This window comes from Delphinus delphis, chromosome 15 (genome assembly GCF_949987515.2).
Source record: "Delphinus delphis chromosome 15, mDelDel1.2, whole genome shotgun sequence".
Taxonomy (NCBI): domain Eukaryota; kingdom Metazoa; phylum Chordata; class Mammalia; order Artiodactyla; family Delphinidae; genus Delphinus; species Delphinus delphis.
This window is the reverse complement of record NC_082697.1, coordinates 21,222,740-21,234,823: the sequence shown is the minus strand read 5'-3', so window position 1 is coordinate 21,234,823 and position 12,084 is coordinate 21,222,740. Positions and strand designations below refer to the sequence as shown.

The following is a 12,084-nucleotide window of genomic DNA, read 5'->3' as shown; positions in this document are numbered from 1 at the left end:
GTCTCAGCTCCTCAGCAAAGAACCTGCTACTGAACCTGTCACTTTTGTTAAGTCTTAGTTTCCACACCCAAGAAATGAGTGCTTGCTTTTGTATTTCAGAGGGATATGCAAAGAATATTTAATGAAATAATATGAATGAAAGCACCTTTGAAATTCTCAGAGGCAGGGAAATATTGTTTCACAAATGACCTTAAATATCTCTTTCTGTTTATTTGTAGAGCTTTTGTTGCTATAGATATTTATATTTATTCATTTTTTGGTAGAAGCATTTAGAAATCATTTACCAGATTCCCCTCTTTGTACAATTGCCTCACTTCAGGTAATTCAGAAATGTCCCATCTTGTTGACAGGAGTGAGTACCTTTGGATTTCTCTGTCAGCCAGTCCATTGTTTGTCTACAGGTTCTGGCCTGTTCTTGGACTTCAATGTTAGGGGAGAAACTAACCTCCCCCAGAAATGTTTGCAATTATGCCTGTGTCATTGTATATTGTCTCTCTTTTTTTTTTGGTCTCATTTGTACTTAGACAAAGAGGCAGCTGAACGTCTTTCAAAAACAGTAGATGAAGCATGTCTGTTACTAGCCGAATATAACGGGCGCCTGGCGGCAGAACTGGAAGACCGACGCCAGCTGGCTCGGATGTTGGTGGAGTACACCCAGAACCAGAAAGATGTTTTGTCAGAAAAGGAGAAAAAACTAGAAGTGAGTACATTGCAAGGCAGATCCAAACTTCCCAAGTTTCCCTTCCTGCAACCCACATTAGGAGGTTTTTATTATGCCTTAAATAACACGTTTTTTTTTCTTTTTAAAAAAATTCATGAGATGAGAACGTCCATCAGATTTTTTTTTTAATTAATTAATTTATTTATTTTTGACTGCGTTGCATCTTCACTGCTGCGCGCTGGCTTTCTCTAGTTGGCGGCGAGTGGGGGCCACTCTTCATTGTAGTGCGCGGACTTCTCATTGCGGTGGCTTCTCTTGTTGTGGAGCACAGGCTTTAGGCACGCGGGCTTCAGTAGTTGTGGCTCACGGGCTCTAGAGCGCAGGCTCAGTAGTTGTGGCACACGGGCTTAGCTGCTCCTTATCAGATATTGTAATTATCTGAACCTAGTTAAAAATCAAAGTCATGTTTTTATATGTCCAGGAAAGAACAAATGGAAATGCAGAAAACAAACAATGAAGCCTTAAATAACAGCATTTAGGGTACTACTGTTGCTTTAGTTTGAACTCATATTAAAAAAACACAACTGTAGGGCTTCCCCGGTGGTGCAGTGGTTAAGAATCTGCCTGCCAGTGCAGGGGACACGGGTTCGAGCCCTGGTCCAGAAAGATACCACATGCCGCAGAGCAACTAAGCCTGTGCTCCAAAACTACTGAGCCTGTACTCTAGAGCCCGCGAGCCACAACTACCGAAGCTTGCGCACGTAAGAGCAGGTGCTCTGCGACAAGGGAAGCCACCGCAATGAGAAGCCCACGCACCGCAACGAAGAGTAGCCCCCGCTCGCCACAACTAGAGAAAGCCCGTACTCAGCAACAAAGGTCCAACGCAGCCAAAAAAAGCCCAAAACGTATATTGAGGTACAGGAAGAATAGGCATTCAGCAAAACCAAAGAATGTTTGTTTGGTAATATTTGGGAAATAGTTGAAATTTTTTTCTTTTGGGTTATACTGAGATTTATTTCCAACTTGTATCCTTGCTGAGGCCAATAAGTAGTGTGCCTCTAAGCTCTGTCTGCAGTCTGTTCTAAAATTCCACGTAAACATAGTGATGTTTATGGAGCCCAGTTCTCGTACTGTTGAGAAGGAACTAATTTCTACCCTGAGCTGACATTGTCTGAGTGCCCTTGGGGAGGGCCTTCAGAACTAGTTTCTCTAGTTTGCGTTTGTCTGGCTTCTTAATTAAATACATGGTGGCTTATCCTCAGTCCTTTGAGATAACTGAACCGGCAGTGTGGACATTTGGGAACTTTGGCTTGCTTCCAGCTGCTACGCTTCCTTTTCAGGAGTGTCTGCCCTTCTTTTTCTCAAAGAGACGTGGAGAAGAGTTGCAGCCAGTGGTTTGGGAAGGGAAGACAGTTTTGAGTTGGAGAATCAGTCGCTTACTACAAGAAACAGAGTAGATTGGGGAGGGAGGGGATGGTCCCCCTCCCCCAGCCCTGTACTTAAAGAAACACATTCTCTGGCACAGAGGGAGGGAAAAGTGAGCTAGCCCTGTGGCTGACATGGTTGTGTTTGCCTTTCAACACAGTCACCTGACTTGTGCGGGGAAACGAAGGATGGACGCTGTTTACCATGTTGTTACCTGCAATGACTACAGGAGCTGTGATGGGTAGTAGTGGTGGAAATTTCATATTCCTAGCCAGCTTGAAAGTGGAAGATGGGAAACGGCTATAAAAATAGTATGGCTTAGATTTAGAAATCAACACTGACCAGAAATCCTAAAGGGAGTTTGACAGGCAGTACCAGACGGTCATTTATCTGAAATGCTCATCTTTCACTGAGGAAGCATTTTCAGCGCTGTGCCCTGGGACTAATAAGAGAGTGTAATTAATGATTCTGGTTGTAAGTCACCATGCCATCTGTTGAACTGCCCCTTGGCAACACATTAAGGGCTTTCTCTGATCTGTCAGACATTGATTATCATGAGCAGCTGCTGTTGGGTGGAACATGGCACGCTACCATAGAGGACAGAGTCTTTGAGAAGGAGATTGGGTTGGTAGCGTGAATTAACTCTTTGTACGTCTCCCTTCCTCATAGTTGCACTTTCCTCCCTATATTTCTTGGGGGATCATTCTGGTTTCTGTAGAACCAGTGGTTTGCTAGATGCCACAAGAGGTCATTAAGGCAGAGAGACGGATCAGAGATTTGAGTGTGTTTTGTTGCTTTCCAGCCCAAATTTCTTTACTCATCTGGGCATTGGAATTCCATTGCTTTAAGAATCAGAACAGGTATGTCCCACCACTGGAAAGTACAGATTCTGAACTGCCAGTTCTTATTCCAAACCATGTCTCTCAGCCACATGAGCAAAACTATTCATCATAAAAGTGGAGCTAAATTTGCTACATTTAAAAAAACAAACTACTAGGTATAACATAAGATGTTGAAAGATGGTTTTAGTTCTTTCTTTATCCATGTTTGCTAAAAATATGAACAGTTTACTCCCTAGAATCTGAGATTTTTCTCTCATATCCCATAATAGACTGGTCTTAATTCCATTATATCCTTACAGTGATGATAAAACTTGCTAAGTATGTGCCACTTGAAAGATGCATTATTACTATGAATTCTTATAAATCTTCCAAAAGTCTCTTACTGATGAGGACAGTAAATAAAGTTACCTACCTTTTCAACATTTTTTTTTTTAATACTGCCAATACTTGTTTTAAAACTGCCACATGATGAAGTCTGCTTTTATTTTTTTCTTTTGTTTTGTTTTGTTTTGTTTTTGCGGTACGCGGGCCTCTCACTGTTGTGGCCTCTCCCATTGCGGAGCACAGGCTCCGGGCGCGCAGGCTCAGCGGCCATGGCTCATGGGCCCAGCCGCTCTGCAACATGTGGGATCTTCCCGGACCGGGGCACGAACCCATGTCCCCTGCATCGGCAGGTGGACTCTCAACCACTGCGCCACCAGGGAAGCCCTGCTTTTATTTTTTAATCTTTTCATTGCTGTCGGTGTAGAATATGGAATTCTTAGAACTCTAGAAATGTAATTATTTGCTTGAGGGTCTTTTCTTCCCAAAGTTCTAATTTGTTAACACGTAAGGTTTTTTTTTTCCTTCAAGTTTATATCTTCCTTACGTAATAATCATACCTTTTTATTCTTTCACTTGAGAATTTTATGTTAGATTTCTCAGTGGCTTCTAAAGTTTGGGATAGGGAATATAATGATTCAGAGCCTAGGATGATTCAGACCCTGGGATGTAGAAGACAGAGTTATGGCTCACAGAGAGATTGTGTTTCTGCCCTCAAGGAAATCATATTCTTGAGTAAACAGCATCGGTGAACATAAAACCAAACTGAGGGATTGTATATAATATAGATCAAGGAGACAACTGGCAATTGTGATTGTGGTTTAAGGTTAAGTCCAAACTTCCTCGCAGGCACTAAAGCCTTTTCTTAAAAGGAAGTAGCAGTTGAAGAAGGGAAGTATATTTATAAATGGAGAACAGCCAGGCTGGAGCAGACAGATTTATGAAAGGAGGCAAAGACAGAAGGTATGGAAGCGGGGTGCCGGAGCCCTCCTGTGGGAATTAGGCTCCATACTCTTTCAAGGGCTGCTTACTCAGCCATGAAGTCAACAAAGCCCATGCCAGGCAGGAGGTAATCGGAGAGGAGCATGATGTACGCTCTCCCGTCAATGAGCTTCCACTCTAGTGTGAGAAAAACAGCGAAAAGGGAGTTAAAGTAGAATGTGAGACATGTTCTAAGTAAGGGAACTGTCCTAACTCACTGTGTCTAAGTTAAAATAGACCAAGGAAAAATGAATATGTTAATGTTTAACATTAATTTGATCCGAAGTTTATTTAAAATTTAAGAGATTTATAAAATGCACGGGCAGTTTTTGAACAACATACTGCCTTCAGCAGGTCTTCCAAAGTTCATTCGAGTATGTGCTCTTTGGCTGCTCTTACAGCGTCAGGAACATAATTGTTCCTCAGTAAATATTTGTTCTGTGAGTGAAATTTATCACCTGATGAAACCTTATTTCATAAAGAAGAGGATTTTCTAGGTTGAATTAAAAAATTAATTCTTGGTTGTAAAGAATATATCAGTAAAGAAAGGTGAGTATTTGATGGAAACTGGGGGTTTCCTCCTTTGTGTTGCTTTTCTTTTTTTTTCCTTGAAGTAGAATCATGATTCATTTTGAGATGATTTTTTTTTTACCTTTTCTTTTATTTCTGCTTTTCCTTTTGGGTGTTATGGTAGACATTGGCCTTAAACTCCAGGCAGGGTTAGAAGGAGAGTTGCTTAATATTTGTCATGAACATGAGGAAACACAGAAATGGGAAAGAAGGCATGTAGAAGGAAGCACAAACAGCAGCCCCGAAGTGAGGATAAGGAATGTGGAGGATACAGAAGAAGGTGAATTCAAAAAGGAAAAGGCCAAAGGTACCAGAAAAGCCTCTAAACTTCAGTTCTTGGAGCAAAAGGAAGGTTTGTTTCTGGGTGACAGAGGTGACCATTACCCCAAGTGACTGCTAGAAGCTTACAAGCCATAGAGTAGGACAGACAAAGTTCCCGTCTTGTTTGGAGAAAGTATGATGTGGTATGTTCCGTCTGACTGATCAGGGCATGTGAAAAGCAGAGAGAGAGAAGGAAATCTATTTGTACAAGCATTGAAGAAAAAAAATCAAAAGGGGGAAGGTACCCAAAATTTTACCACCTTAACACATCAGTTGGTTTCTTTTACATCGTGGTGTTTGACTAGCAGTGCTCTAGAACTGAGAGGAGACAGTTCTGTGATATACATGCCACTTGGTACACACACAGACTATATGCCACACAGGGAAGAGCTCTGGGGAGATGTGTTCCTATCTGCAGATTTTTTTTTAATTGAGGTGAAATGTATAGAACATAAAAGTAATAACCATTTTAAAGTGTATGCATTTCATGGGCTTCCCTGGTGGCGCAGTGGTTGAGAGTCCGCCTGCCGATGCAGGGAATACGGGTTCGTGCCCCGGTCCACGAAGATCTCACATGCCGCGGAGTGGCTAGGCCCGTGAGCCATGGCCGCTGGGCCTGCGTGTCCGGAGCCTGTGCTCCGCAACGGGAGAGGCCACAACAGTGAGAGGCCCACGTACCGCAAAAAAAAAAAAAAAAAAAAAAGTGTATGCATTTCAGTGGCGTTCAGTACATTCATAGTATTATGCAACCACCACCTATATCAAGTTCCAAAACATTTCACATTCCGTCATACCAAAAGAAAACCCTGTACCCATTAACGAGTCATTCCCTATGCGCTCCCTCCTCCCAGCCCCTTGCAACTGCCAGCCTGCTTTCTATCCCCATGGATTTGCCAGTGCTGGATATTTCATATAATTGTGTCTGGCTTCTTTCGCTTAACATGTTTTTTAGGTTCATCCACGTTGTAGCATGTATCAGTACTTCATTTCTCTTTATGGCTGAATTGTCCATTGTATAGATATGAAAAAATGTCTACCCATTAATTTGTTGATGGACAGTTGGATTGTTTCTGCATTTTGGCCATTATGAATAATGGTGCTGTAAACAGTTGTGTACAAGTTTTTGTGGGGACATACGTTTTATTTCTCTTGGGTATATGTATAACTAGGAATAGAATTGCTGGGTCATAAGGTGAATGCTATGTTTAACTTTTTGAGGAACCACCAAAACTGTTTCCCATAGCAGCTGTACCATTTTACATTCCCATTAGCAGTGTATGAGGAGGGTTCCAGTTTCTCCACATCCTCCTCAGCACGTGATAACTGTCTGTCCTTTTTAAATTCTAGCCATCCTAGTGGATGTGAAGCGATATCTTGTGGTTTTGACTTGCATTTCCCTGACGACTAACGGGGATGAGCATCTTAGCATGTGCTTGTTGGCCATTTGTTTATCTTTTTTTTTTTTTTTTTTTTTTGCGGTACGCGGGCCTCTCACTGTTGTGGCCCTTCCCATTGCAGAGCACAGGCTCCGGACGCACAGGCTTAGCGGCCATGGCTCACGGGCCCAGCCTCTCCACGGCATGTGGGACCTTCCTGAACCGAGGCACGAACCCGCGTCCCCTGCATCGGCAGGTGGACTCTCAACCACTGCGCCACCAGGGAAGCCCTGTGTATCATTTTTTTGAGCAGTGTTTATTCAAGACCTGTGCCCATTTTTGAATTGGGTTGTTTGTTCTTGAATTGTAAGAGTTCTTTGTATGTTCTGGATATTAAACTCTTACCAGATAAATGCTTTGCAGATATTTTCTCCCATTTTATAAGTTGTCTTTTCATTTCTTCATAATGCCCTTGGATGTAGTAAGTTTTTAATTTTGGTGAGTTCTACTGTGTTTTTTCTTGTGTTGCTTGTGTTTTGGTATCACATTTAAGAATCTGTTGGCAAATCCCGGATCATGAAGATTTACTCCTGTGTTTTCTTCTAGGAGTTTTGTAGTTTTAGCTTTTACATTTGGGTCATTGAGTTAATTTTGGTATGACGTGAGGTGGGGCAGGGGGACGTGCGTGCAACTTCATTGTCTGCATATAGATATCTAGTTGCCCCAGCACCATTTGTTGTCCCCCACTGAATACTTGGCACTTTTGTAAAAAATCAGTTGGCCATAGATGTATGGGTTTATTTCTGGACTGTCTGTTCTATTCCACTGATCTGTGTGTCTGTCCTATGCTGGTATCACAACTATTTTGATCACTGTAGCTTCATAGTAAGTTTTAAGATCAGAGAATGTGAGTCCTCAACTTTGTTGTTGTTTTTCAATATTGTTTGGCTATTTGGGGCCTGTTGCAATTCTGTGTGAATTTGAGGATCAGCTTTTCCATTTCTACAAGAAAGGCTGTTGGAGTTTTAATAGGAATTGTATTGAATCTGGAGATTGCTTTCGGCACTATTGCCATTTTAACAATCTTAAGCCTTCTAATCCATAAACATGAGATGTCTTCCCAATTATTTAGGTGTGCTTTAATTTCTGCTGCAAGATTTTAAAAGAGATGCTAGATTATCACTTACTGATGCATTTGATATTACAAAGGCCCTGTTTAGGTGCCCTCGGTATCAGGGACCACAGTAGAAGACAGCGTGCGCCTCCTTTCAGTAGGCAGTGTCTTACACACCTCTAGAAGGCACGCGTATGTATGCGTGTGCGCTCAACAAAGTCACCAGGGCATGGTCAGTGACAGCCAGCTTCACTCTGCAAAGTAAAGGCCTGGATGTCTAGGTAAGGTCGTTAACAGGATTACTGAGCTGGACAGAACCTTAGAGATTGTATAGTCCAGCTTCTGAATTGGTAAAGAAACTCAGACCCAGAGTTAGCCCAGACCAGGAATACAATTCAAAGCAGACATCTTGTGATTTTTATTGAGTTTGTGTTTGTTTATTGTGGATTTTTAAAATTAGTTTATTTATTTCATAAGGTCAGGTCACAGCAGAAAGACACTCTACACAGAAGAGTAGCCAGAGTTGATCATTTCAGCAATCCCAAGAATCTTGTTTCAGAGACATGACATCTTATGTAGGGGGATTAAAATGGTTGCATGAAAGCATTCTAAAGTGGCCCTCGAAAAAACCTTTCTGAATTTGAGAGAGCCCATTTTGCCACAAACGTTCCGAGTACCCTCTGCTATAACTGTGCATGCTCTTGCTCTGCGAGGAAGGGAGAACTAGTTCATGGAACTTGGGCCTGCTGTTCTTTCCCCAGCGTGGCTCCTCCCCCTCAGCTGTGATGAATACTTGGGAGCACAGCTTTCTACTTCAGGCAACACGGCTGGGAAGGGGGAGACAGCCCGGAATCCAGCGCTGTCTTGTGATTCTTCATGTATCTGCTTGTAATTTGGTTATAACAGACTTGAGCAAGTCTTTGACTGTAGCTGAGGGGCGCTAAACCAAACTGCTGGCCGTCTGTTGTTTTTGGCAGCATCCCCCACCTCCCTGCAGGGAGCAGGTGGTTAGAAGTGTTCATTCCTGTAATGGGATAGGCAGTAGGTGGAGATAGAGAGCTCCTTTTTTGTCAGCTTTGGAGTAAATTCTCCCCTTTCCCCGTGGTGATGAAAGCCAGTATCTCATCGTCCATTATAGTGAGGGCAGATGGGAGCAGGTGATCTAATCCTCATTTTATAATCGGAGGGGTTTTTTGTTTGTTTTTTTGGTTTTTAAAAAAATTCTGGCCACACTGCATGGCATGCAGAATCTTAGTTCCCTGACCAGGGATTGAACCTGTGCCCCCTGCAGTGGAAGCTCGCAGTCCTAACCACTGGACCACCAGGGAATTCCCTAATCCTCACTTTAGATGAGAAGACAAAGATCAGCATTTATATGAGCAGTTCAAGGTCACAGAGGAAGTCAGTGAGGACCAGAGCCCCAGTCTCCTGAAACCTGACTCCAGTGATCATCTACTGTGTTCCCCTGGGAACTGAGAGGCCCTGCCTGGTCCCCTGCTAAGCAGTAGTCACTGCCCTTCCTCAGCATGTCATTCTTTCCTCCCTAGACCAGCAGTGCTGTCAGCACCACGGGCTGTAGAATAGTCATTGAGGCAGGTCAGTCTGCTCACATGGGTCAAGTGATCGGGGGGTTTGTACTCGTGTCCTTCCCCACACAGCAGGCCTTGGCGTGCTTACTGCTTTTTCATCCCTTTGATGTAGGACCCTTTTTTTTTTTTTTTTTAAAATAGGTTTCCCTCCAGTAGGTGGGGACTTTTCTTGAGTTGTGTGCTTCTGTGAGTAATTTGGAGTTTGGAGGCAGTGTTTAGTCCTTGGATTCCTTCCATTCATTTTAGGTGCTGATTATAGCTCAGGCCAGATTTGCAGCTGGAACTTTTATCTGTCGGTGTGTGTGCTTAGGTGTGTGTGTGTGTTCTTTCTATATTAATCTCTTGTCACTCCAGGGGGGAAAATGCCCCATATAATGTACTTCACTTACTTGGTGACCTAAGGGCATGGTTCACTGACATTTGAGACTTTACACTGAAAAAAGTGATGTGATTTCAAAGCTCTCCCAGCTGGAATTCCATACTTTTTTTTTTTAAAGAATTTCTTTTGGTGTGGACCAATTTTAAAGTCTTTATTGAATTTGTTACAATATTGCTTCTGTTTTTATGTTTTGGGTTTTTTTGCCGCGAGGCATGTGGGATCTTAGCTCCCTGACCAGGGATCAAACCTGCACCCCCTGCATTGGAAGGGGAAGTTTTAACCATTGAACCACCAGGGAAGTCCCTGGAATTCCATACTTTTAGCCACAGTGTTGTTTTTGTATTTATAGTTCAACTTTTGATTAATCCTCCTCCTTCCTGAAACAGCTCCACTGAGTTTTAGCTGGTGTATGTAGCACTAATTTTTCATATTTATTTATAAAGTGCATATACATATTGAGTCAAAACAGCCTCTGGGCCCCATGTCACTGCTTGTCTGAAAACATCCATTCTTATTCAACTAATATTCAGTTTTTTCTCTTTTCTTTTTTTCTGATTATAAAAGAAGCACATCATAGGAAACGTAGAAAAATTAAGTATAAAGAAAAAAATTGTAATCTCACGACCCAGAGATAACTACTTTTAGTATATTTCTTTTATTTTTTTCCTCCTATTTTAAAATTAAAATAATCATAATGTCATGCTTTTTAAAACTTTTATGTGATCATTTTCCCTTATTGACAAAAACTTTATAAACATTTTAAATGGATGCTTGAATATCTGTGGTTGGATATTCAATGATTATTTTTATTGTACTGTTTCTTTTTTCTCCCCCCGCCCCCCACTTTGGACTAACTTTTAGTCTGGATTATTTCCTTCCTATAAATTTCTAAAAATTGATTCTGTATGTGTGCAGATGTCTGCTTGTCTCTAAGTACCCTGGAGGTCATATGCATTTCAAAGTGTTTGCCACCAGTAGGCATTTCTGTCTTAAGCGTTCTTGATCTTTTTCAAAGCATCTTAGGCAGTCTAGAACTTTATTGAGCTTTATAGACAGACAGATAGAAGATATGTATCTTTAATATGTGTATATATATCCACAAGTTAAGGATTAATCTTCGTTTTATGAAGGAATGAACATTGAATAGTTTAATCAGACAAATAGGGCTCTCTTCTAGGTTTTATCTGTTTACATTTGAAACAGATGTGGGAAAATAGCAATTCTTATTATAGTATTGACTTGAGTGAGCATAGCTTTTTTTGTTTTGTTTTTTGTTTTTTGCGGTATGCGGGCCTCTCACTGTTGTGGCCTCTCCCGCTGCGGAGCACAGGCTCCGGACGCGCAGGCTCAGCGGCCATGGCTCACGGGCCCAGCCGCTCCGTGGCATGTGGGATCTTCCCGGACTGGGGCACGAACCCGTGTCCCCTGCATCGGCAGGCGGACTCTCAACCACTGTGCCACCAGGGAAGCCCGAGTGATCATAACTTTGAGAGCAGAGTTCAGATTACAGAAATTTGAGCTCTTGTGTCTAGGTGTCTGTTTGACCCAATGGGTACATGTTATTTTGAGCGAAGATCTATTTTAGTCTTTATGAATGTTCCTACTCCTGTTAAGGTGGGCCTTCTACTCCCACTTCAAGTTGTGATTTTTGAAGAAAGTAAAATTGGATTGTGGCATACTCTGCAATCTTCTAAGTTATATCTCTGACTTTGTTTTTCCTTATAAAATGTAGGGCCTGAAATAAGGTCAGAAAGAGTCTTTTTCCATGATTAGGGCAAAAATGTGCATGCTTATAATGTCAACCTGAAACCTTTACAAAGTCCCTGAGGTGCCTACAGCCTGCTTCATGTAAAGAAGTGATGGTACCAGCCAAATGTCATTATGACTCTGCCAGCCTCCTTATTTGTTCTCTTCCTTATTCAGCTTCTTTCAGCATCTTTAGGAAAAAGTGGGGACCACTCTCTTGCTTCTTCCGGTCGTTAGGTACTTTGAGAATTTTAAGCAGAGTAACTTTGCGAATTTCAACTCAGCAAAAATTTGCCAGCAGCCTTTTAAGCATTATTGGGGTTTGGATAGTGATTATATATAGACACAGCCCACTTTTTCTTCATGATGTCTGGTATGATGTATTTGGTGCTTTTCCGAGTCCTTTTATTTTGCCCATAGTGTTTCTGCTCCGTGGGACATAAACTCACTGGGAGTTATTCCCAGAAAGATACTGTTTGCCCCAGTTAGGATTTAGTGATGAGGACCTAAAGTGCCCATTCCAGGCTCTTTCTGACTTTCTCTACTGAGGCCAGTGGTCTTTGCAGCCTCTTGTCTTTGGTGTGGTTTTTCATTTATAAAATAATAATTTTACCCTCACCTGGGGCAAACAGGTTCCAATACTTGTCTAACCTAAGTTGTTAGTGTTCGCCTTTCTTTATCTCACAGGATCTTTAGGGCCAAGTTATTTTCCTTTCTGTGGAAGAACTCTCCAGTAGGCTGGCTGAAAGCGTCCTTCTC

General features: G+C 42.0%; 1 protein-coding gene across 6 annotated transcripts in view; it reads left to right on the top strand.

The window, feature by feature from the left end:
* RPRD1B (regulation of nuclear pre-mRNA domain containing 1B) overlaps positions 1-12,084 on the top strand; it is a 77,130-nt gene that overhangs the window by 30,336 nt on the left and 34,710 nt on the right. For all 6 annotated transcript variants that reach the window (XR_009522088.1, XM_060030805.1, XM_060030806.1 and 3 more), the window contains one exon: positions 525-700. Coding sequence is in view for 5 of the 6 variants with exons in the window: in XM_060030805.1 (XP_059886788.1) it covers positions 525-700 (176 nt within the window). In the remaining variant the exon portion in view is untranslated. The remainder of the gene's footprint in view (positions 1-524; positions 701-12,084) is intronic.